Source organism: Amborella trichopoda, chromosome 12 (genome assembly GCF_054954075.1).
Source record: "Amborella trichopoda isolate Santa Cruz 75 chromosome 12, AtrichopodaSantaCruz75HAP2 v2.0, whole genome shotgun sequence".
Lineage (NCBI taxonomy): Eukaryota > Viridiplantae > Streptophyta > Magnoliopsida > Amborellales > Amborellaceae > Amborella > Amborella trichopoda.
Window position 1 is genome coordinate 2,422,970 of NC_142347.1, and position 26,111 is coordinate 2,449,080.

Consider the following 26,111-nt stretch of genomic DNA (forward strand, 5'->3'; position numbering starts at 1 on the left):
TATATTTGGTGTCAGAATGTTTTGTAGAAAAAAATTAAAAAATAAAAAAGCTTTTTGGTGTGACATTGTGTGGGGCCATATCAGCCCTATTGAAATTGGGCAGCTGAGAGATGGGGATGTAGAAAAAATATATATGGGTGGGGAAGTACAATACCTTTGTATATTGGGTACAATAAGAACTTTTGCAATGCATTTCGATGAGAGCAATATAGTAGCATCTACACGTCATAATTCTGAGCTCTGTAATTTGTGCATGAGTTTGGTACAGTTTAATTAGAGAGGAAGCAAGTTTGATTTATACTGTTGCCGTTATTACTGTGGTTTTTGCTGAACATGAGGGACATTGTTCATAACACTCCTAAAAAGCTACTATGAGGGCTCCTTAGCGAAGAACGATGCACAAACTTTGCTTTATTTTATTAGTGAGGACTCTAACTTTTTTTAAGGAAAAATGTGAAAATCAAAAGTTTTTTACATGACTTCCTTTACCTGGGTTGGGATGGATTAAAGGGAAATTTTAGGCCCTCACCCTGACCAGTGTGACAAACAACAATAAAATAAAACACGTTTCATTGTAGTGAACTATCTCTCGACCATCCATAAACCGATTGTGATCGACCATCTCTCGACCATCCATAAACCGATTGTGATCGTCCATCTCTCGACCATCCATAAGCCAACTGTAGATCACATAGCTTCCTACTACCACTCTCTCTCGACCATCAATGAACCAACTGTTATCGACCATTCATGAACCAACTGTAGATCAAATGGGTTTCCTACAACCCAAATCTAAACATATAAAGGAAAAAGTTTACCAACTGTAGATCAAATGGGTTTCCTACAACCCAAAACTAAACATAAAAGAAAAAGTTCAGCATATGATCGCGCCTTTAAAGTGCCGAAGTGCATGTCTTTTTCTTCTTTTTTTTCCAATTTTCAATAATTGCCATGAATTGCAATTTCCATGTGTTCATCTCGACCTCAAAATGAAAAACTTTGGATTTCAATCCCCTATTTGTAACATATGAACCGCTTACTCTATTGGTGGCTAGATCTACATCATCTTTAGAGCTTAAATTTCCTTTTATCCAATCATCTAAAAATAGCTAATATGAATGTCCACCGCTAAAATGGATGTCAGAAAACGTTACATCCATAATCCATAGTTTTTGAAAAGGAAATTTTCCAAATTTCAATCATTGTCATGGTTGAGATTATCGAACCAAATCCTTAAATTTTGGATAAAAAATACATTGTGATATATTTTGAGGGAGACCATACAAGAATAGTGTGAATCGGCCGAGTCACCAAACAGTTTCCTATACAATGTATATCATTTAATTCATTTTTTTTTTACTTTCACTTTGCCAGATCACCAATCTGGTCGATATAAACCCAGATCTGGCTGATAAGGAAAAAATAGGTGGTAGGCAAACAGATCTGTTTACCCCAAAAATTCCGCAGATGTCACCTATTGTTTGCCTCAACATTGGCATACATTACAAATATAACCTCATTTTTCAATATTTACAAATACCGCAGCCCATACTAGATTTTTGAACATATCAGGCTCGAAAACAAAATTTTGCCCAAAAAGAAATCAACAAGGTTTTTTAATTTACCTAACCAACAAACCAACCTAGGGAATAGGGAAAAGAAACACATTGAAGGGAAGGAAGCTTGACAAAGCCAGCAATCCAGGTGATGATTTCGCCAACGGTTTTCATTTCCTTGTGTCGCGCTTTCTCTTCTTCAGAGGATGCTTCTTGTTCTGCCTCTCATCTCTTTTCCTCTTCTTGACCTGCAGTTGAAATGATTTTCCTACCAAAGATGGCTGCTCCTTCAATGCAAAGCTCTTTGCAACATGTCCCAAGTGCAGTTTCTTCACCATGAAAATCCTCTTGAGCTCCCCACGGTGGGCAGTATATGCACGAACCCATGACCAAAATGTATCCTTAGCCAGCTGCTTCATCTTTGGCTGTAACCATCCAAATTTCCAAAGGGGTAGAGTCAATACCCAGTACACCAGGATAACAATTTTGTCAAACACCTCTCTCTCTCTCTCTCTCTCTCTCTCTCTCTCTCCAGTACACCAGGATAACAATTTTGTCAAACACCATCTCTCTCTCTCTCTCTCTCTCAAACGCACACACTCACCCATCCATACCAGTAATGGTTTGACTTGAGAACTGCCTTCCTCGAAGATGTTTCATTATAAGAACTTCCCAACAAACATTCAATTTCAAGTACTTGATATTCCGGCTGGTGACAATCTTTTTTTTTTTTTCAAGTTTTTTTCTTTTTTTTGAATTGTAGCATTTTCATGTGACACTCAAGTTATAGTAACAGACAATGCAATGTTTAATATCCGCAAAATCAGCAGCTTCAATAAGTTTTTTTTTTAATTGATGTTGTGATAGCCTAGGATGCAGATTTTCACGAGAACAGGAAAAAATGCTAAAAGAGTAATGACCAAAACAATAGGATACAGCATAAATGTAACATATGTGCAAGCCCTTTACCTCTGTTGAGATGAAGGACTCTAGTGCCCTTTGAAGAGTTGATACCCAAGGATGTGTATCTGGTGTCAGCAACTTCTTGTTATGATGCTTTATACCATGTGACACAAACTTGTTTAAAGTCTGGTGAAGGGGGAACTCTTTCAAAGGCACCCCATGCTTCAGCAACTCTTGCAAGTAATCCAGTTCAACTGGTTGCAGAAACAATAGTGCTTCTCCCTTTTCACCCAGTCGAGCGGTTCTTCCAACCCTACAACAATGGAGTAATGAAGCAAGTGGATAACCAGCCATCACTAGTTGATTTTTGAGAAGTTCTGATGTGAACTCAAAACATTGACTCCAATAGTAATATTTTGGAAAAACTAAAAAGGTTGTCTACAAAGAGACCATTTATCTTTTGTACATGGAGGTCACAATCAATTTTATCCCTTAAATTTCAAAATGAGTGATTGTAAGAATGTCATTGAATAGCCACTAAGTTCCAAAAAAAAAAATTCTCAAACTTCATGACTCACTTCAAGCCATCCAACTTGATATCTAATGAGTGGAAATGATTGTGACCTTCAAGTACAAAAGATAAAATGGCCTCTTTATAGACAATCCCAAAACTAAATTCCAACAATATCCAAGGCCAAAATTATTCAAAGTACATCTTTTAATAGATAAATTAATATAAAATGCTATTGACCTACATAAGAGCTATTTCAAATCCCTACCTTCCCATTCATATATAGGGACACGAACACTCCAATCACATGGAATTCTTCAATGCCAAAATTATTAATATTACAAATTAGGTGACTTCTATACAATTTTGCAGCTCTCCTATCATAACATTTCCCTAATATTTCTTAAAATAGGCCCCACAGTCTTATCATTTTCTCGAAAGTATTATGCCCATGATACCATGTAGCAGAAGTTTCACAGCATCACAGGTTCCAATCCCACCGCTAACTTACCCAAAAGAAAAGCTGATTACATTCTTCATATATAATTGTTTTCAGGGATCTTACTGGGACAAAAGAAAAATATCTAATATAGTTTTAGTTTATTAACTGGTGAACCATCCCAACTCCCAAGCCATCTGAACAAGATGCAAGTCAGGCTGACAGGTGGACTCAGTTTCACTTGGAACTAGTCCCAAATTGATTTCAACACTAGGTATATATGACCCACTATTTTCAATGATGCAATTGAAAACCAAGAACATAAAGAATCACTCACTGGTCTAAGGAGGAGAAGAGCAAGCAACGCTAAATAGTTGAAGTAGCTTTTGTACATTGGTGGTAATAATTACTAATAACCATTCTCAGAAAAAGATTATTCCAATTTCCAAGCTTTTGCATGAGATGCAAGAGGGCTAAGGAGATAGGCATCATGGTGGAGCGCCTGTTACTTTGCCGCAAGACTCAGCAGTTTCTTCTTAATTCATCTCAATATCTGGAACTGCTAACCATTCATGATGGAAGCCCAACTAGCAATTTTTAGGGTTTGTGGAGAAAGAGAAATAACAAAACTCTTATGAGGGACGATAGATGTGAAAAATCATATCTAAGTAAACCTCATCTCCTGGGATATGTTAGAATAAGTTTAGGGAGAGCAGCAAATCTAGTTTAGGGTTGGCATAGTATAGGCAGAATAAGGTTTCTCGTGAAAGATATCAGCAAACTAAGAAGCATCCCAAGAGGAACTGCGGAAGCATGATTTTGACCACAGTTCCAGAATAATAGGGGTTTTGTGGGGTTTGGGGACCAGAAGTGAGGAAACCATTTGTGGGATCGATAAAAGGGAATGATAAAAGCAGTTACACTGAAGTGGAGGTCAAAGCATACTTAGTGGTCCAATCATCTTTTTTAGCATTGCCACGGGGAAACATAGTTGTCAAAGAAGAATCCAAAGAGCGATTAAAAGGAAAGCAAGTTGTTACAAAAAGATCCTAGAGATCATTACCTCTCACGAGAGATCATTTCCAGCACATGGATAGGGAAGCCAACAAAGTTGCCAACATATTGATTTTTTTTTTTATAAACATTGCCAACATATTGATTACGAATGGGATTTTTAGGATAATCTTGAGCACAAAGGAAACCTTCCCTATTTCACCTTTACATATTTTAAACACTTTAGTTCACTCGTTCACCAATAATTCTGATCTATCAAAAACAAAAAGTTTTAAAATATAGGTCAAGTGTTAGCCATTGCCTTCTCCTTCAATCCTTTATTATTTTTTCCCTTTCTTGATTCACTCATATTTTTTTTCAACTTTTTAATTATTGATGTCTGTTTGTTGCTCTTTATTCATCCCAGTCTAGTGATACAAGATTCATGTTAGGTGCAAAGGATGTCCCAGGTAAGACTTGCCATGTTAGCCATCAGTTATGATGTATTATAAGCTTCAATATTTCCAGACTCCAAAGTCTAGCATCGCCAACTGCAAAGAATTTCCTATTGCACCATGATACTCCATTGCATATTGTTACACATATATTAGATTCCACTAATCAAATAGAAATGACTTGCTGAATCAACTAAATCAATGTACGAAAATATCAAATAATAATTGTAAGCGTAAGTTTATCTACAAGGGGTTAGAGAGAACAAAAAGCCATAGTTTTAAAAGTTACAATGATGCAGAAACTCTAGAAACCTTACAGGAGCCAATTTTCACATAATACCCGACCAGACTATTAATAGTCAATAATGAAAAATGGTAAGTAGAGTACCCAAGCATTAACAAAAAAAAATTCCAACTTTACTCTCAGTAACTAAATACCTGTGCACATATTCAGTAGCATCGCCTGGAGAATCATACTGAATGATGTATTTAACTTTGGGAAAATCCAGGCCCCTAGAAGCAACATCGGTGCATAAGAGAAGAGCAGATTTTTCAGAGCTGAACCCTTGAAATGACATCCTCCTGCCTTCCTGTTCCATACTCCCATGCAACCTGAAAATCTTGCACTTGATAAACTTTTGCTTTTTAATTTGTTCTTCAGAAGACAATGAAAGTTCAGATTCAGAAGACCATCGGAATTCATTCATGAGTGAATAATGGAAGTCCACAGCATCACAAGTTGAGAAGAAAACTACAACCTGCAGAAATGAGATTTCAAATACTCAGACTGTTTTATCCTCTCCTAAGTAACAACAAACTATTCAAAGGAGCCAGCCAATAATAATAAGATGCGACTACAGCTCTCAAGTTAACAGATTAAAAAAAAGATGTGACTACAGCTTTGACAGGAAGCTAGAAATCATGGATCAAAATAGTCTCATCCACAAATGAAGAGAACATTACTCTGGCAACTGAGAAATATGAAAATACAAATATATTTAAGAGTGCAGTAAATAACACCTCTAATGTATCCTCTCCCAAATCTTTCTTAGAAAATAGCAGAAAAACACCCTAACGTTTTCAAAAATAAAAAATCAACAGGTTGTCTCACAATCATTAAGGCAGAAATATTTGCATTTTAACAAAGTTAAGGATTTAGCTTCAATTAACTTATTAAAAGATTGATCAAACTAAGAAGTATCCATTTAGTCTGTCAAAAATCAGGGAATCACGCAAACTATTGGAATCAGTAAAATATAAGGTGACAGGAAGAAATTTCATTAATATATTTCATTTTCATTTTCCTTCCTCTTTTTTTGTCTTTTTCTTTTCTTCCTAAGTGGTAAATAAGGAAGAATAAAGCAAAGAGAAGGGCCCAAAAAAATTCACCTAGACTTGCCCAGCATATCTCTGAAAGCGTGGCCTATTAAATTACTGCTGCATGCTTAACATCCCCTATTTTATTAGGAAAACTAGAACACATGCCTACATCACTTTTGACACACACACACACACATATATATATATATATAGTTGCTCAAACATTTAATAGGAAAAATGTTTATACAAGGTTGACACCTTATATTGTAGAATTAAGGTGCACCTCAAAGTCCATCAAAAAAGGTTGTTTTGGTGTTGGAAAACCATCTAATTGATCATCGAGACATTAAGATGAACAGATATGGGGAAAAAAAAGAAGATTTTAAGCCCCAAAAATAGTTTATCTTGCAACACATTATCAAGATCGTCCATTTTCAAGATTTTCATGCGTTTATAGATCTGCTTGATTAGAACCATTATTCGAGTTTTAAAATTTTATAATTAGAGATGAAAATAGATTCTCACACCATCCTAGAATTTTCGACACCAAAATTGCATCTTATGACAAAGTCTGGAGGTGCACCTTACTTTGATTGTTTAAGGTTGAAACCTAATGCAAACCAAACCCCATTTATTAATCTTCTGCCCATACCAAAAAATTAGTGAACAGTACGAAAAAGTATATGTAAGATTTGCTTGAAATGAAGTCAAATTATATTTAGTAATAGATTTTTCTTTATTGCTGACTAAAATATAATTTACAGACGTTTATAAGGAAAACTATATTGACATCACCTGTTGACAGAGTTCTCTTCCAGAAAACTATAATCATAGATTTGCTTAAACATCTAATAATCATTTGCAACATTTAAGAATCCGTAGTTCATAACAACAAATCTACGTAAACAATAAGCAAAAGTAAAGTAAGATTTCAAGCAAATTACGACAAGATATACGTAACAATAGATTTTTTTTCTTTTTTGATGATTGAAATATCACAATGAATTTCTAAAGATAGATATCTAGAAGGAAAACCTTCCAATAAAACCACCAAAATGAACCATTCTTGCAGGCACACTCAATACTATGAACAAACTCCTAAAGACACATTTTCCAAACTCTCTCCACAAGACAAGCGGCTTTCCCTACCAATCATCTTTCTCAGACTCCTATTTATGCTATAAATGATGAAAAGATAAATTAGCCTATTATTCACAAAAAATGAGAGAGAGAGAAGGAAGGGATCTACCATGTGGAGCCCATACCATAAGAGGAAAGGGATCTATCATGAGAATGATTATCAAAATCTTCCTCATTATCCCAAGCTATATTGTGACACGTGAGGCCTCAATAAACCCTCAACTACCAAAGATGGATCCTGAAGTCTCTCAGCATGAAATAGAACTTCATGAAATCCTCCTCTGTTTTGGACATTTTTGGCCCCATTAAGTACTAGCATATTTCAAACAAGACATACAACTCATGGACACCAATCAATTTTCCAATGACCATCTCCTAGTCAGGTTGCATGTTCCACAGCATGGTCAAAAGGATAATAGATTGAACACATATTGTCAATATTAGTTAAATCTCATGGGAAACAGCAGAGAATCGAATACAGTCTTTCTTTTATTAGTGTCAATTGAACACTCCTCTGCAAATTTAGGAAATTTATTGACATCATAAATGACAAATCCCACAATGATAAATTGACCAAACATGTGTTTGCATGTTTAAGAAAAGGTTACAACCAGGGTTTTAAAAGTCGGCAAGTCGAACCAGACTCGCCTGGTTCGACCCGGGAATCGGCACCCCCGTGCCAATTCCGTAACAAAGCGTCGACTCGCCCATGTCTAGAGAAAACCGGGCGATTTGGAACAGTGAATCGCTGCATGACGTCATGAATCGCCTGGTTCTGTACTGCATGACGTCATGATCGTCCATCGTCCAGTTTGGACATTCTTGTAATTTTTTGGGTTAAAATGGGTCAAAGGTCACAGAATCTAGGGTTCACAGCCTCCAAGGCCACGTGTTCAAAACCACAAAGCCTCACGCTTCCTCATGCGTTTCGCACGCGATGTGAATTGGTACCAAGGTAGTATTTATCCCCGTCAATCGTCTTCCACGTTTTCGATGTGAGATTATTGTGAGTAAAAGGTAATAGCTTCAAATGGTAATATAATATAACATTTTTTTCGGGTGAATAGCATCACAATTGGGGCTGTGGTGTAGTGGTTATAGCATCCGTCCCTCACATTGGAGGTCGCAGGTTCTAATCTTAGCAGGTTATATCACGTCCTTCCTCACAATAAATTTCTTTTTCATGTCAAAAAAAAAAAGCCTCTTGTCAAAAAAGTAAAAGTTTCAAAACATAAAAACTTCTTTTTCTTGTCAAAAAAATAAAAGTTTCAAAAAAAAAAAAAAAAAAGGTAATAGAACAAAATTTCTTTTTCTTATAAAAAAAAGTAAAAGTTTCTTGTAAACAAACATATTTTTTTGTCAAAAAATAAATGTTTCTTGTAAAAAACAATATAAGGTTCATGTCAAAAAAAAAAAAAAAAGGTAATACAACAAAATTTCTTTTTCTTGTCAAAAAAATAAAATTTTCTTGTAAAAAATATATAAGGCTCTTGTCAAAAAAAAAAAAGGTTACACAACGAGTATTTCTTGTCAAATCTTTTATTTTGTTTATTAATTTATTTGCATTATAAATTATGTAATGTACTATTTTTTCTTATAGTTGTCACTAGGATATTTTAAATTAGATGATATTATAAGATATTTTGGATTTGTTATTATTTGTATAATAAAATAATTATAAAATGTAAACCAACAATTTCAATTTCAGTATATAATATTATAGTTAATTAGGTTGTAATAATTTTGGATATAGTTAGTTAGGTTGTAATAATTTGGGTTTTTTTTTTAACGAATTAGGGTTCCTTGCCAATTCGAGATTTTGGTGGCCATTTTTCATCGATTTAAACCATTCTTTATTGTAGTCCATGTATAATTATATACTTCATCCATGATAATTCTATGATTTTTCTTTTGTGTAATGTACATTTAATGGTTAAAATAAGTTCATACAGGGAAAGAACATCTCAATATTCGCATATTGTTGAAAAAAATGAAAGTTAATAATGTAGTACCTCGATTTGTTATTGGATTCTTAAAAAACAACATTTATAATGAATTTTAATAATTTTTTTGGTGCGACCGATTCGGTCGATTCCCGATCCGGATCACCAATTCATCGATCCAGATGGGTTTTTGGGATGCCCGATCCGGGGCACTGATCCGTTTTTTAAACCACTGGTTACAACCATCCCATAGGTCTATAATTGAAGGACATCTATATTCTTTTTTATCAGTGATGGGATGATGCCAATACACTGTAATGTAGTTACATAACCTAAAAAAACCCTCCAAAAATCAGATAGAAATTCTTGCCTTAAAATGGCATTGTCCCAAAAAGGAAATGACTAAACAATTTTCTAGATTATTATATTCAAGCTTAGCAATTCATCATCAAACGGTTCAAAAACAGAAAAGGGTTATCAAGTCTCAACTCTAAAGAATTGAATCCATCAAAAGAAGCTTACCTTTTGGGAAACTTCTCTTTCAAATAAAGATTTTAGAATGGACAGAAGTACCACTAGCCGTGAACCACCAGAAACTGAAGATTGAGATTATTGAAATTGCATCAAATAAACATATAAAAAAACTGCATAAGCAAAATATACATGAATCAGATAATGACCTTTAACATATCTCTGAACTAATTGAGATGGAAGAGTATACTCTTGCTCCAGTGAAGATCCTAATAAGGTGGCTGGTACTTTGATATTTACAATTCCATCGATATTTGAATCTCCAAAACGAGTAATTGATGAGTCACTGCAAGTTTTGTTTTTCTTGTCTTCGAGACCAATCATAACAGGATTCTCTAAGCTAATTTTAGCTAGATGGTTTACTTTATCATTTAAAGTTGCAGATAAAAGCAAATTCTGCTTCGGATATTGATCTACTGAAGGACCCATGTGCAAGTCGTCAGAGCCAACAAACTCAGGCTGCCTGGACCCCAAGATGTTGAGTATTTCTTCTATTTCTTTCCCAAACCCTAGTTCCAGAATCCTGATGGAAAATTCAGGTACAGTTAAACAAGATATTCACTGGAAATGATCTAGAGAAATGATGTATAATGTCCGCATAACAAAGAAGATAGATGGCTTGCAAAAACTAGATAGCTGAACTAGTACATGAACATGAAAGATATACGAGAAATTCAAACTGCCAAGCATAACTCACATATCTGCTTCATCAAAAATTATCCAACGCAGATTGTTGTGGAAGAAAGATGCTGTATGTTTTAAGTGATCCAGAAGACGTCCTGGAGTTGCAACAAGGATAGATATTCCTGAAAACATCAGAAATATCATAAAATTCAGAAATGAAGCAAAAGAAGCATCAAATTGGAAAAGCTTCAACCACCTTTCAAAGACAAATCAATCATTTGGAAAGATTTATCTCTAGTCACCAGAAAAAAGAAATAAAAGAAGGCAATAAAGACCTCAGAGAATACACAGATGTGCAGTGAGAGAACACCCCTACTAATAAACAAGATGCCAAAAGCACCATGCAGCATACATTATTTTCAAAGTACACACCTGAAATCCTAAAGCCAAGTCATAGACAGCCTGAAGGAAGATTTTCATGAACGTTCACATCTCAGGAGTGACACCAATGCAGAATTTGCTGGGCAAGGGGAGGGGGCGGGGATATCCTATTCATTACCAGATATGATCTGAAGTATTTGTTCCTTACTCTCCCTCAGATTTCTTCTAAATTAGAGTTTGCAATTCTGAACCAAGAAAGGCAGACATCACTGCCCAAAGTGATCTGACACAGATGATTGCAAGCTTCCATGGATTTGGCAATTTACAGCACATCTAGGGATCACATTCACAAACTCTTATTCCATTAGCAAATAACTCAATACAGACTTGAAGTAGATTACGAGCATCATGATAAAGCATATGCCACACCCTGAAGTGTTGCACAGCCCAAGGTCCCGGATTGGCCAAGAATGACATCCAATCACAAACCATAAAAAGATTGCCAAGCCCATCTGGGTCAGGGCTTACAGTGTGAGGTCTCATCAAAGTTCAGCTTGATAGCTTATGACAGCAGCTTGCTTCCCTCCATCTTTGGACCAGGAAAGACAAGCATACTAGCGCTCTTCATTCCCCCAATAAATCTACTGACCCAATACCCCAGAATTCCTGCCCAAGAAGATCCCAAGAAATGATTGTGTCCTTAAGACCTTGAGCAGATCTATGATCAGGAACCATAGTTTTAAGCCATGTAGATAATAATGTTGCTTAACATCAATAAGCCACAATCTTTAAAGTGATGAGATTTGAGACATACGAGCAATCATCAACCTAGGCTGCTACATGTAAGTTAGGTGATGCCAAAACAGTCCAACATAAGTTCCTTACTCAGATAAATGAACAGTGGAAAGGAGTTCAACCATTTGTTAGATAGATTGAATGCCGCCTCCGTTCTTGGGCAGGTAAAGACTAGATATGGCAGTGCACCTCAGCTTGTTTGGATTGGCCCCACCCACCTAGATCTAGGTCTTCCAATAATTTGTTTGCCCGGAAAATATCCTATCCTAATATTCCTAATCCTAAGGGTTGAACACCTTCAGTATTGGGTGTTCCAGTAACCCAATATTGGAGAATGACAAGGCAGTCAATCTTATGTACTGTCCTTCACATTTATGGGAACAACAGACCACCACAGTTCTGCACCTGCACCAATCACATCACATGTTTCTTGAACCCTGACATATTAAAGTTCTGCAGCCTTCTTTCTTTTACTCTTGCGAATGTTACATAAGCAGGGATTTAGACCATGGAAAAACCATTGATATAACAGATCCATCATCAACATTACATTCTCAACTCAGAAGGAAATCCATATTCTCTACCAGACATTTGCTCTATAATTGTCAGGTGTCTTGCTGATGCATTAGTTTTGCAGAAGAATATCATGATGGCAGAAGCAAAGATGAAATAAAGCCCCCTCTTCAAAGAGGATGAGCTCATCATATTAACATAGTGTGGTTCAAGTCTTCAAGAATCACCAAATATCTATAAGACATCAGTTAGCCCAATAACATCCATATAGACATGCAAATTTTCCATACCATCCAAATTGGACATCATCCTAAGCAAAAGCACTTGGCGAATTGACTTTTTTGTCTTCAGTCAAACACATCAGACTGATCAACAGTATTCCCAACTAAAGATTGGGAAAAGGGCACTGAAATAAGGTAACCAATCATGAAGATGACCCAAGATGCTAACATAAATTGGTTGGACAGTACACCCATCTAATGGTTGATACCATAAGTACTGTTTAAAACTAGTCATACATTCAATTCCTTAAGGAGCCATAGTCAACATTAACTCTCATGGAAATTAATTTCAACATGTTCAATTGCAAAATAACATATTTTTAACTCAACCAAGCCAATACCACCTCCATCGAGGACATCAAATTATCAGAAGACTCCATCCTCAAACAGCGAAACTTTTGCACTGTACATTCTCTGATCTTGGATTCAATCCTGCCCTATGCGACCAACTTTGAGTAAGAAGCACTTTAAAACGTTATTTCTCCTCTAAACGCCAAAATTTAGTCTCTTAAAACGCTGGTTCTCCTCTAAAACATAACTTCTCATCACAATTCAACAAGGTGAAGGTAGCCGCAAGACACCATGAAGAAACTCCCTCAGACTTTGCAGTACAGTCAGTCTCCCAGAACTGAAATAACATCAGAGAATGAATGCTATAATGGTTCACGCCACAAATACTACCTAAAACCAGTTATAGATTCAATTCCCTCAAGAGCTACCTTCAACATCAAGCTTTACCCAAAGATACCTTCAACATTAAGCTTCATGAAAATTTGGAAATTAAGAATACAATCATCGGAAATGCACCGGAGAAAAAGAATATCACTAAGCACTAGGAATCATCACTGGTCTTATTTCAGGCAAGCTTTTCACAACCAGGTGATGACAGCTACAAAATCCCAAAAATCATGACACCGCGAAGAAACTCATTCAGCCTCAGTACTATAGCCAACCTCCCAAAAGGGAATTGAAAAACATCACAGGATATATCCATGTAATGCTTGACACCCTAAATACTACTGAAAACTATCATGAATTGGACTCCTTCAGGAGCTAACATCAAAATGGAAAACACAGCCACCTGATGTGTAGAGGAAAAAAAAGGCACAGGATATTGTTATCAGTTTGTCCTTCCATGTATACGATCCTTAATACACTTTACTCCAAGAACAGCACTAGTAAGAGACAAAGGGGCACCTGAGCAGTCATTCCTCGTGCCACAACAACAATGTGTTTTTGAAGAGAAGATTTCGAAGATCAATGAAATGAAAATAATGTAAACTGCATGTGAAAGATAGAAGAAAATCAATGCCCTCCAAGTCTAAATTATTACACTCCATATCCAAATTAGCTCACAATGAATTATTAAGGTAATCATAAAATGATGTTGGGTGCATTGCATCCACAGAAACAATCTTCCTACTACCTTAAATCATTTTCATATATGGAAGGTCCATACACAGATTGAAGTTAAAAGCTATCTATTTAAGAATCTAAAGGTTGCTAAAATATGGACATTAACTGCAACATATGTTGATTCTGAAATCGAATGTGTTGTACACTCTCCAGACTCCTGGATATGGTCGCTTTTTAGCAGTCATCATGGTGAAATTAATCATCATGATAGAATGGCTTCCTTAAAGCATTTATAATGTCCCTACTATTGCCTTTGTGCCAACATTGGCTTTGCCAGAGAAGATAAAAGAGGAATGCATTCCATTCGAACTTTAAATGCCAAGCTAATATAAGAAAAACAGCGTCATGCATCAAACATTTCATGGATCTAACAATCTGATGCATAATTTTTTAAATGCAACCATATTTAAGGTAAATAATTTCTCTCGTGAAACATATCTGCTCTTAGAATCATACTGATGAACAAATTCTCACCTTTCCGCAACCTAGCTTTCTCCTTTGACCTATTTTCACCACCCATTATGTACCCCGGAACAATCCAGTGAAAACGGTGAAGTAACTTTTGAAGGATCTCATATACCTGCATACATAACTCACGCGTAGGCACAAGAACCAACGCTGAAACATGATTATCAGTTTAACCAGGTAATAAAAATGATTAATCGAGAGCAATGTACTCAAAATATAATAAAAAGAGTACAGAGTTTCAAAATATTCTTTTCAAAAGATTCCTGAAGTGAAAAATATGTTCTCAAAAGTTCCTGAATTTAGTGGCAGGCTACTTGCAAGCAAATAAGCTGCAAACAGTAAGAAGGCAAACCATATTCAACACTAAAATAAGAAAACAGCAATTTATAGGCTACAACCTAGACCGAGTCCTTTTCTAACATGCCTTTTTTTTTCTTATTTTTATAATCACTTCTTTCACAAGTTTCAATCATGGAAGTCATAAATCTCTAAAAATCAAGCTTCAGCATAGCATTGTTAAACTGAAAGCATGATTCTAAAACATCCATCATGCATCATAGAGATGTTAAATGGATAATACCAATATAAGAAAAATGCAAACTCAGAAACATATGTCAGATTTGAAGCTTAGAAAAGTGAACATACCAAAGAACAATTCAAGTTTAACTGATTAATAGATGGAGATACATGTGATTTGAGGTTCTGGGAAATCAAGGAGGGAGAGGTATGCGAAAAGAAATGGACAAGACAACCCCAAGCCCAACCAAATGGCCTAAAAGTAAGGTTAAGAGATTCCAGGTCTATGAGAGGCTAGAAATTGCATCCTTGTCCAAACACTGTTAACTTCTTTTCTTTTAGCCTCTACTAAATTTCTTTCACGGTATTAGAGTAGATTACTTGATATCTAGGGCCAGAAATGATCAAAGTTAAGTTTCTTCCTCTCATTTTTCATTAAATCTTCATACTCCGCTCTTATTTCTCTCTTCTTCAATAAACCTTCTTTCATGCTTTCAATAAACCTTCTTTCACTGTTCCATTGTTCTATTTTCTCTCACCTTCATCTATCTTCCAATTAGACCTTGACAGGGCCTAACCAAAACTCCTCTCAAACAAAAAAAAAAGGAAAAAGAAAAGAAAAAAAATGAAAATCTGAGAATCTCCTAACCAAAATATCTAGCTGAAAATCTCTCATTTAGCTTCTTTCAAAAAATGCTTCTCTTAAAATCTGATAAATCTTCTCAGCATTCAAAATAATAATAATCTTGCAACCTAATCTTACAAATCATAATCTTGCAATGTCTTATGTTTCCCTTCTCAGAAACCTAACTGAAACCTTTCATTTTCTTCTTTTCTCCTAGCAAGAATTCAAAATCCTACCCAAAAGTTTCTCCCTAACCAAAAACATCTCATAATTTTACAAACCCTAATCCAGCAGTCTCTTCATCTTCCCTTCTCAAAAAATCCTAACCAAGCTCTTCATTTCCATTCTCTCAAAACCATCACAGAAAATCTCTCTTTCCTAATCTTGAAACCCTAATCTTGCGACCTGTCCTTACATATACATCATGTCGACTTCTATTAATCTATTAGCTTCGTCTCAACTTGTTCCAAACAAACTTGATGCTACTAAATTGTCCCGTTTATATGAGGACCTGGGGCCATGGGACACCTTGATTGATCAGATCCCATGCCACTGGAATTTTTACCTACTGAAGAAACAGAAAGGAATGGCCACATCAAGGAACAATATAAGAATCGTGACAGTGAACCAGCGGCAGTAAGAAATCCAAACTATGCTTTATGGTTAAGAATGATCAAACTTCGGTTGCATAGATCACCTCCACGCTTTTATAGGAGGCGTTACTTCAACTACCTAATAGTTGCCCCGCCATGGAACTAAGGAAACTTTTACATGAATCCCACCCTCAAAATTCCAATGCACGAGTGTATCAATTGAAGGTTGATCTTCAAAACACCAAGCCTGACTCATCCACCATTGCTGAGTTTCTTAACAAGTATCTAAACAAGATTATGGTAGTCACAAACTGCTGACTGCTATAGGAAATTTGTCCATGAAGCACATAAGATAATGCAAATATTAGCTAGACTTAGACCATAATACAACATGTTTGTCACCTCGATCACAATAAGTGTTCCACCACCCTACTCTGATGAACTGAGGTCTTTATTACTTCAGCATGAAGTGAAGTTTTTATCTTCCAGGTCACATCTCAAGAAAGATGTGTCATTAGAAACCCATGAAGTATTGAATGCTTCATCACGAAACACTCGTGTCCAAGGACGTGCAAAGAACAATCAAGGGGGGGGGGGGACAAGGGCATTAAGGTGTAGCGACTGGTCGTGGATGTTTGTCTTGCTTTCAAAAATGTTCAGCCTATTGCGAGGGGAGCTGTGATTTGAAAATTTGTGGCAAACAAAACAAAACGGGGAGCATGCTGGCATTGTTTTGACTATACATTCATTCCTTTATCCACTGGACAGCAAGGTATTCCAGCTTCTCGTGGACAATTGGAGGTGCTTCATCCTACAGCCATGATCAGCATGAAGGCCTACCAACTGCTATATCACAACTCAATGTGCAATCTTCCAATGACGACTCTCGGATCCTGGATTCCAGTGCAGCACACCATGTCTAGCGTGGTTCGGGTAACTTTAATTTATCCCCTCATCAAGGAAAAGATATTGTGGTTACTGGTGACGATAGGATCCACCCTATCACATACGTAGGAGATGCATTGATTCCCAGTCCCTCTGGGTCCCTATGTCTACCTAATACTTTTCTTGTCCTCACATCAAACAAATTTGATTTTGGTGTCAAAACTTCTTGTGCCTCACATCAAACGCAATTTGATTTCAGTGTCATTTTTCTCCACAATCTGTTTTCGTGAAGGATCTTCACATAAACAAGAGGTGTGTTAACAGGAGTAGATGCGGGAACCTGCGTAGTAAACAAAGTTCTAAATCCCTCAAAGGTGTCAAAGTTTCTTGTAGCCTAAAGTAAAATATAGTGTATATTCTCAAAAAAAGATGTAAAAGTTCGTTTTTTTTCCTTTTTTAAAACTGTAAAGATGTCAAAGTCCCTTTTGGGGTCAAGTGTTCATGTCTCCAACAATAATGTGGCTTATTTGTGGCATCACTGCTTGGGTCATTGTCATTGTGGTATACTTGATAATCTTCATGTAAAACAACTTTTGTCATCCATGAAGAAGACTTCAAAAAAAAAGTTCTCTGTCTGAGTTGTCAAGTATGTGCAACCCTCGGTTGCTTTCCAACACTCAACAGCAGCACTTATCACCAATCAACCCAGGGTGATGCAAGACAAAATTATTTAAATTTTTAAATTTTTATTTAATTTCAAAGGATGCATGTTTTAATTTAATTTCAGTGTTTATTTTTGGGTTTTAAGTTATTTTAGGGATTCTAGGTCTTTTTATATTTCTAGGATTTTAGGAGTTGTTTATAAAAGTAATTCGAGTGCTTATAAAATATTTTCTTTTATCAATTGTAAAATTACATTTTTATTTTAATTAGGACTTTTATTTCAATTAGAAATAGGATTTATTGAGTTCCAAGTAAGGTTTTTTATATACACCCAAAAAAAGTAAGGTATTTTATGATAAGTAGGGGTCTATATAGAGAACTTAGAATAGGGAGTTGAGTTTCGATATCTTATTTTTGGTTTAACTAGTACCAAGTCATTGAAGCATGGCTTGTAGACTTCCTCTTTAATTCCCCAATTAATAGATTTTCCTCCCTGCAAATTCTTTCTACATTGATTTGTATCAGAGCACAAGATTCTTGAGCTGCAAGGTTGGAAATCTTCAATCGAGTCTACGGTTTGCTGAATTTAGACCACAATTTACTGATTTCAACCAAGAATTTGTTGATTTCACCTAGAACTTGCTAATTTCAGCTAGGGTTTGCTATATTTCCGCCAAGGTTTGTGATTTTGGTGGACAAGTGGTAGAAGAAGGGGTTGTGGAAGGGGGGCTCTCCTAGACCTACCACATCATGCCAAAGATATTGAGATTGAGGATCTCAAGGGGCAGGTTCAACAACTCTCACAACAACTTGTGGGCATCAATCATGGGCAAGACGGTGATCTTTCCCCCCAAGAAGATGTCAAGTACAACCCTTTTCACCGCCATGCTCTATGTGAGGAGTCAAGTCAAGTCAAGGCGGACATTCCTTATTTGAGGAGCATAATTTGACTCACAACCACAGGAGTAGTAATCTTGCTGCTTTTGAGTACAATTTGGTTCGTGATATTGAGGAGGCCAACCATGGAGAACTTTATTTTTATTAAGTTCATTCCAAAATCAACAGGTTATAGACTAGGATTTGCCACCCAATCCTCAATACATTCTCTTATGAACAACATGATATCTTAAGAGAAGTTTAGGGCTAAGAGAAAAGACCTCCACGTAGTCTTTATTGATCAAGAGAAAGCATATGATAGAGTACTTCGATATTTAATTTGGAGGGTATTGGAAATGAAAGGAATCTCTAAATATTATATCAACTTGGTGAAATATATGTGAGGAGTGCCAACTAGTGTGTGAACAACTAGTGCAAAGATGAGTGAATTTTTAATGACAATAGGTCTAACTCAAGAGTCAACATTGAGCTCATATCTCTTTGTCTTAGTTATGGAATATGGACGACTTAACTAGCCACCTATAAGATAAGGTATCGTGGTGTATGTCGTTCGCAGACGAGACAACAATTTTGATCGATGCGACCCGAAACGGCGTCAACACAAAGTTAGAACTTTGGAAAGGTGCTCTAGAATCTAAAGGCTTTAAAATTAGTCGGACTAAGACATAGTATATGGAATGCAAGTTTAGTAATAATAGGACTAGAGACCAGAAAGTGGTTAAAACTGACAGCCAAGAAATACCAAAAGAGCGTACTTTCGATATATTAGATCGATAATCCAGTAAAATGGAGAGATTGAGGAAGATGTCACACATAGAATTAGAGCAAGATGGAAGAAGTGGAGATGTGCAACCGGAGTTTAATGTGATCGCCGCATACCAATGAAGCTGAAGGAGAAGTTCTATAAGACAGCTTTGAAACCAACTTTGCTTTATAGGGTAGAATGTTGGGCAGTCAAGAAACAACGTTCCCATAGGATGAGTGTAATTAAGATGAGGATGTTGAGATGGATGAGTGGCAAGACAAGAAGGAATAGAATTCGAAATAAATACATTCGAAAGAACTTAAATGTGGCTCCAATAGGCAATAAGATGAGAGAAAATAAACTTAGATGGGATAGGTATGTGCAGTGCAGACCCAATACAATGCATATTAGGAGGTGCAAGTTGGTTCGAGTAGAAGGCTCAAAAAGGGAAAGGGGTAGACTCAAAAGGACATGATTGGAAGTAGTGAGAAAAAATATACAGACTTATAGTGTCACTGAGGACATGACCATTGATAGAAGTATAATTGCAGACCAGGATTCGTATAGCCAACCCCAAATAGTTGGGAAAAAGGATATGATGATAAATACTAAAAAGTGGAAAGTTAGAGAGAGGAAAGGAGGATAGAGACCCAACATACCATCACTCTCTCTCTCTCTCTCCATATGTACTATGACCATAATCCATATACAATATTGTATGAGATAAATGTATAATTTATAAATGTAGGAAAGAAGGGAGAGGGCCAAGGTGTGTGCCTTGGCTTAGCCGAGGCACTATGACCCACCTAGGTGGCCCCTTGCCCACTTAGCGAGCACCTAGAGGCACCTCCACATAAGGTGCCTGCCTAGGCCTTTTTTTAAAGCCTGGCTGCCTAGTGGCCAAATTTTACAACATTGCTTCAAATACATGAACAACATTGATGATAGCTCTTAAAATGGAGTTCTAGGAGCTCCATGAATGTTCAGGATGAATGACCATAAGTAGTTATTCTATTAATCATAATGAATTGTGTGAGTTCTCATGTTTAGCTCTAGCAAAAATAATCTCAACTTTGAATAACACATGTGGTAGCATTTCTTCCTTACAATTGCCCTTGAAGGAACGAGATGGTCTCTCTTTCTTCAAAGTTTTGAACGCCCCCGACTTGGTCAGATTATCAAGGTCCAATCGAGATTTAGCGAGCACATTCGGGTACAATGGACTTGATGAATTATTGATAGCTCTCCGAGTTGCACTCTATAGAACCACTGAAATCAAAGTTCTTTGTACGTATTTGAACTATTGAGTTCAATCTGACAAATATCCCGTAAGCTAAAATCTAAACTTGGCATGTAAATTTCATCATCATCATCATCCAAGCCTTATTCCAACTATTTGGGATCTGCTACATGCAACTTGTTCTGCATTTCTGCTTTAAACTTGCCCTTTTGGCATGTAAATCTCAAATTTCTACAATTTTGATTTTGCCAATAGGCCGAGGTCCACACTAGGTTATAAGATAGATGCTCTTTGATCCAATCTTACCAAAAGACTAAGGTCCAGATACCAAAGTAATAAGAGCTATTCAATATGATTCTACTAAAAGGCCAAGGTCCAAATACCAAAGTAAGAGTCCATAGCCAAGAGCCTAACCCAAGATATACTATCACTTTGAAATTATAGGAGTTCTAAAAAATCATCATTCGAATAGGTGAAAGTCCAGGTTTATATAGAAGTTAAAAGGGGATATTGCCACCACCAATATGACATATGGCTAGCATGAGTGGCCAAGTGTCATCACCAAACAATATATGATATCTCTCGTGCCCTTTGTTATCAATATATTCCGTAACGAATAGTTCCATTAGGTAGATAGTTCATCCTTTGTTTCATACTAGGTTTGAGGAGTTCCTTAGTGTATTTGAATTCATTCAATTAGTTAGTTAGTCAATCAATCAATCAACCAATTTCTTTTGGATGAGATACAACTCAAGCGAGGGGTTCAATCAATGTGATAGAAGAATGTGACGATTGCTCTAGTCATAGGTAAATAATTCCACTTCTATGTCTATGAGTGTCGTATAGCGTCATTCAATCACTCAAGAGTAAAGCAATACGACAAGTGAGTTGGCTTTTGTCTTTTGTTAAGCATGTACACGAGTGTCACTCCATTAGCGAACGTAGTAATTTGTGAGACCATCGAGAATAAGGACTGCCCCGGATTATGATTTAACTGAGTTTAATTTTTGGCTCTTTACTTTCCCATCCCGAGCTTTAAAGTATCATTTTGGTTATGACACTTGGCCACTCATGCTAGCCATGTGTCATTTTGGTGATGACACATTTTCCCATCCCAAGCTTTAAAGTGTCATTTTGGTTATGACACTTGGCCACTCATGCTAGCCATGTGTCATTTTGGTAATGACACATATCCAACTCCCATCTCTATATATACCCCCATTTTCACCTCACTTGGATGATGATTTTCTCATAACTACAACAATTTCAAAGTGATAGTACATCTTGGGTTAAATGCTTGACTACAGTATCTCTTACTCTGGTATCTAAACCTCAGCCTTCTGACAGAATTGGATTGAAGAGCACCTATTACTTTGGTATCTAGACCTCAGCTTTTGATAGAAGCAGATCAAAGAGCAACTATCTCAGTTCTCTAGTACATGGACCTCAGTCTATTGGTGTCTAGAAATCTAAGGTTTACATACCAAAGTGTAGACTTCAGACTAAGGGAGGTTAGAGATGTGGTTTCAGTGGTTTCCAAAAAGTGCTACTTTGAGACTTGTCAGCGATTCATGGCACTAACTATGTCCCAAGAGTTTGCTCGCCATAACCCAGTTGTACCATGGTATTCTCACTGAGTCAGTGGCATTCAACACTTTGAAGAAAGCGAGACAATCTCGTGGCTCCGAGTCCCTTGAAGAGTACAAATCCAATCATTATTTCCTTTTAAGTCTCTCTCCCCTTATCTCTTAAATATTCAAACCTCAAACTATGTTCGAATAGGATTAACGTGTAGCACTAGCAATCAAGTTTTAAATCTATAATTGACTAAGGTTAGGGAGACTGCCAAATTGATTTCAAGGGAAATCGAGAATAATTGTTTTGTGCAAAAATAATTTACATTTATTTGTATCACATTGAGGGTATACCCAAAAGAATATGGTTGGAAGTAATGAGAAAAGATATGGGGACTTATGCCCTCACTGAGGGTATGGCCCTTGATAGTGCAGAATGGCAGACCAAGATTCGTGTAGTCAACCCCAAATGGTTTGGGAAAAGACTCTGAGGATGATGATGATTTGCATCACACTCTCAACATTCTTTTAACCACATAGTCTAAAAAGTGGAACCACAATCAAACAATTTGTTTTCATGTAAATGAAAATAGCATCTCATTAGAGGTACAAGCAATGATGCATCCCACATCCAAAAAAAAAAGAGGCACAAGCAATGGGCACCAATTAGCATGAGATTATCATAAAAATTGAGGTAAAAGTCACAAGAACAGTTAACCATCAAATGGATCTACAAATGTGACCCACTACCAACATAATACTAACAAATTATTGTTTCAAAAAAGAACCAAAGACAGAGCAATAGAATATAACCGTAGTTTCAGATCATACCTAAGGTTCCATCAGACCGTTTTACTTTTGGATCATATGTTATTAAGGAATGAATTATGGGCGCAAGATATGCAATGGTCTTGCCAGTGCCAGTCGCTGCATTAACAAGCCTAAATATTCTCTGTCAAGAAAAAAAAAAGGAGTGTACAACATAAAACTAGGGCATGAGCAGTTCTGAAATTTATTAGAGAGAACTCATATATCTAATTACTAAGAGAATTTGTATATATAATTCCTCTTAAAAGGATACACATGGCGTCCTGAAATAATTGTCGGAATCGATTGAGCTTGGATGCGAGTTGGAGTCTCAAATCCCATCCTCTCTGTTTGAATAACAATCATGTGAGCATTGTAGTGAAATAGAAGAGGCAATCATCTCATGAGGTGATTAGAAATCTAATAAGATGAATCACACTGCCACATGGCAACTGGACAAGCTCATAAGAGTGTTGCAACCAAATAATCAGGATTTCCCACATGTTGCAAACTTATGTTGATTAAGTTGGACAATAATTATGTATCCTCAAAAAGTTACAAGAAAAACACAGTTACTAGTTGATTAAAGTTGTTCTATCTATGCAGAAACATAAATGAGATTGAGAAACAATTTCCTCTTTTTTATTTAGTGGATGAGAGACTTACGCGTTTTTGTATGTTTATTTAGGCCCATTTCTCGTGTTTTTGTATGTTTATTTAGGCCCATTTCTCAGACCTTCTAAGTTGCAAAAGGTTTAAAGGTATCTCATATATCTTTTTAAATGCATTTATGGCCAATCTGGATGAAGAACATTTGTCGTAGAAGTTAAAAATGGCAAGGTGAGCTTGTTTGGGCTTTTGGGCCAAACTTCAAGGGTTCGAACCCTGGACCTCCTCATACTAAAGCTCAAGCCTAAGAGACCAAAGCAATAATAAGAAAAATGAGATACAGCATATTTATGGCAATTTTTTGTCTATATGAAGTTTACATATCTTTTTTGAAGAGAACGCAATATTTAGCAAACTACGCCTATATTATATGTCCCTAACTGTGAGTCTTTTACTGTTCAAGAATTTCAGGGAAACTACTTGTCATTATTTCCCTTGTTTCTTTTTGCATGTCATATGTAAGACACCAAAAAGAAACTGCAATTTTGTCCAAACTAAGAGCTATATGACACATACTATCTCCTTAGGTCTTTGGATTTTGCATCGATTTCGCTGTGTTCCAATTCTTTCCCAAAATATAAACCCTTTGGTTTTTCTGAGACATAGCCAACTCATTTGAACTATTTCTTAGTACTGTTACCTAGATAGTAAGAGACAAAAAAAGTTCCAATCTTCCTTACTTACAAGGTCTCCCTCAAAGCATTCCATTTGTTTCACGGATTTAGAAACTCAAATCTCTTTCCAAATTCACGAGTAAATGACAAAAATTTGTTATGTAGCATTGGTGATCAAGCCTTAGGGCTTGATTTCAAGACTTCAATCCAAATTCCTCAGCTTAAACCACCACCAAACAGCATCACAAACAATGGAAAAATGGAATTTTTAAAGGATAAATTAGAGTTTTAAGAAACTAAGATTAGGTATTTAGAGGAAAAGCTTGGGTTTAAAGAGCTTACCCTGAAGTTGGTTGCATAGGGCAGGGTTTAATCCAAGTTCGGAAAATGAACAGCCTGCAAAAACTTCGCTTTTTGAGCATGGTGTCTTCTGACACTTTGAGGGTTCTCTCATGGAGGTGGTCTTGCCTTGGTTTAGCGTTGGGCTTAGGGTTTTGTGCACACTGGTCTCGGGAGGAACTCCCATCTCCCTCAAAGCTCTTAGGGCGTTCCCGCTTGGGCAATGGTTTCTATAAGGTTGCAAACCTTGAACAATCCAATTAAGGCGCAGCTCCAAATTTTATCATGTAATTTTTGAGTAAAATGTTGTCAGGAGTATCTTAATACCTATTTTCATCTTTATTTATAAAATTTTTAAACTAAAAAAAAAAAAAAGGTTAAAATTAAATAGATCTATAAAAATATGAAAATCTTGAAAAATGGACGATCTAGATTATATGTTGCACGATGCACTATTTCTTCTACTCAAAATCTTTTTTTTATATATATATTCCTACAACTTGATGTCGAAATAATCAATTAGAGGGTTTTCCAACATCAAAACAAGAGTCCCAATGAATTTTTTATACGCACCTTTAATTCTACATTTTAAGGTTGCAGTCTTATATACCTGTGACATTTTTAGAGCCACTTAATTTGAAATCCAACGGACAATAATCTTTGTAACATCTTTGTACTAAAAAGAAATTATCCATTTTAATGAGTTCGAGGATATGTGTCCCCTCTTTATAATTTATTTTTTAGATAAATTTTGAACATAATTTTTAGGTATATATAATCTCCAGCATGGAGGATATGAATATGTAAAAGTAAATAAATTTTAAAAACTAAAAATGATAAGTTTTATAAAGAATTTTAAACTATTGATTTTGTTTTCTTCTTTTTTGAGAGAGAGATCACAACTCTACATCCATTTTCAAGATACATGTGGGATGCCGCAGGGGATGCAATTATAGTTACGGGTCCCTGACACATAAATCACTTTACTTAAACATTACTTTAGGAAGAAAATGAGCATATAAGATGAACATTTTTTAAAATTTATTTATTTTAGTACTTTATTTTAATATGTTTTATTATTTAAAAATACCTTTGGACCTCATATATCCAACATGAAAATGACTTTGGATCGAAGTTTTAGACACTTTTTTTTAAAGGGACTTCAGACAAGTTTCGTCAAAATGAATTCATATATTTGTGACACGAAGTCATCCTGACAAGTCTTGACTTTAGTCCTTTAAAGTCTCAAATTTTCATAAGTCAAAAAGAGTATAATCTTTAAGATATGAAGTTATCTCAACTTTGGATCTATGAAAGTACTAATTGCCTCTCACTTAGCATATTGAAAGCCTAAAGTAAAAGGTGCTATTTGTATAGAGCCGAGGTTCTAAACAATCAAAGCAAAACACACCTTCAAATAGTATCAAGAAATATGGTTTCAATATTGGAAATCTTTGTGATAGCCTTAAAATATATTTTCATTTTTAATTATAAAATTTAAGGCTTCAAAAATAGTGTGGATCGAGCAGATCTATGAAAACTTGAGAACCTTGAAAATTGACGGTCCAATAATGCGTTCAAGATGCACTATTTTAAAAACTTGAAATCCATTTTTTTTTCATGTCTATATATTTTGATGTCGAGATGATCAATTGAGGATATTGGGCATCAAAAC

At 36.0% G+C, this 26,111-nt stretch overlaps 1 protein-coding gene across 2 annotated transcripts; it reads right to left on the reverse strand.

Annotated features, from left to right (window-relative positions):
* Positions 1-1,480: 1,480 nt before the first annotated feature.
* On the reverse strand, positions 1,481-24,639 carry LOC18433748 (P-loop containing nucleoside triphosphate hydrolases superfamily protein). Of its 2 annotated transcripts, XM_006843829.4 has the most exons (10): positions 24,440-24,639; positions 23,089-23,161; positions 22,839-22,948; positions 14,276-14,419; positions 10,489-10,597; positions 9,941-10,314; positions 9,783-9,856; positions 5,296-5,615; positions 2,526-2,772; positions 1,481-1,981 (listed from the first exon to the last, which is right to left on the reverse strand). In XM_006843829.4, the coding sequence occupies exons 1-10, from the start codon at positions 24,621-24,623 to the stop codon at positions 1,727-1,729; spliced, it is 1,890 nt and encodes a 629-aa protein (XP_006843892.2). In that variant the 5' UTR covers positions 24,624-24,639; the 3' UTR covers positions 1,481-1,726. The 2 variants fall into 2 exon arrangements, 1 of the variants encoding a protein (XP_006843892.2); XR_016046098.1 differs by lacking the exon at positions 9,783-9,856.
* Between the last annotated feature and the right edge of the window lie 1,472 nt (positions 24,640-26,111).

Excerpts from the sequence above, each read along its gene's own strand:
- LOC18433748 (XM_006843829.4), bottom strand. The coding sequence starts at position 24,623 with ATGGGAGTTCCTCCCGAGACCAGTGTGCACAAAACCCTAAGCCCAACG. Across the intron at positions 9,857-9,940 it reads AGTTCAGAGATATGTTAAAG|TTTCTGGTGGTTCACGGCTA; the intron begins GTCATTATCTGA and ends CTCAATCTTCAG. Across the intron at positions 1,982-2,525 it reads AGTCCTTCATCTCAACAGAG|CCAAAGATGAAGCAGCTGGC; the intron begins GTAAAGGGCTTG and ends GGATGGTTACAG.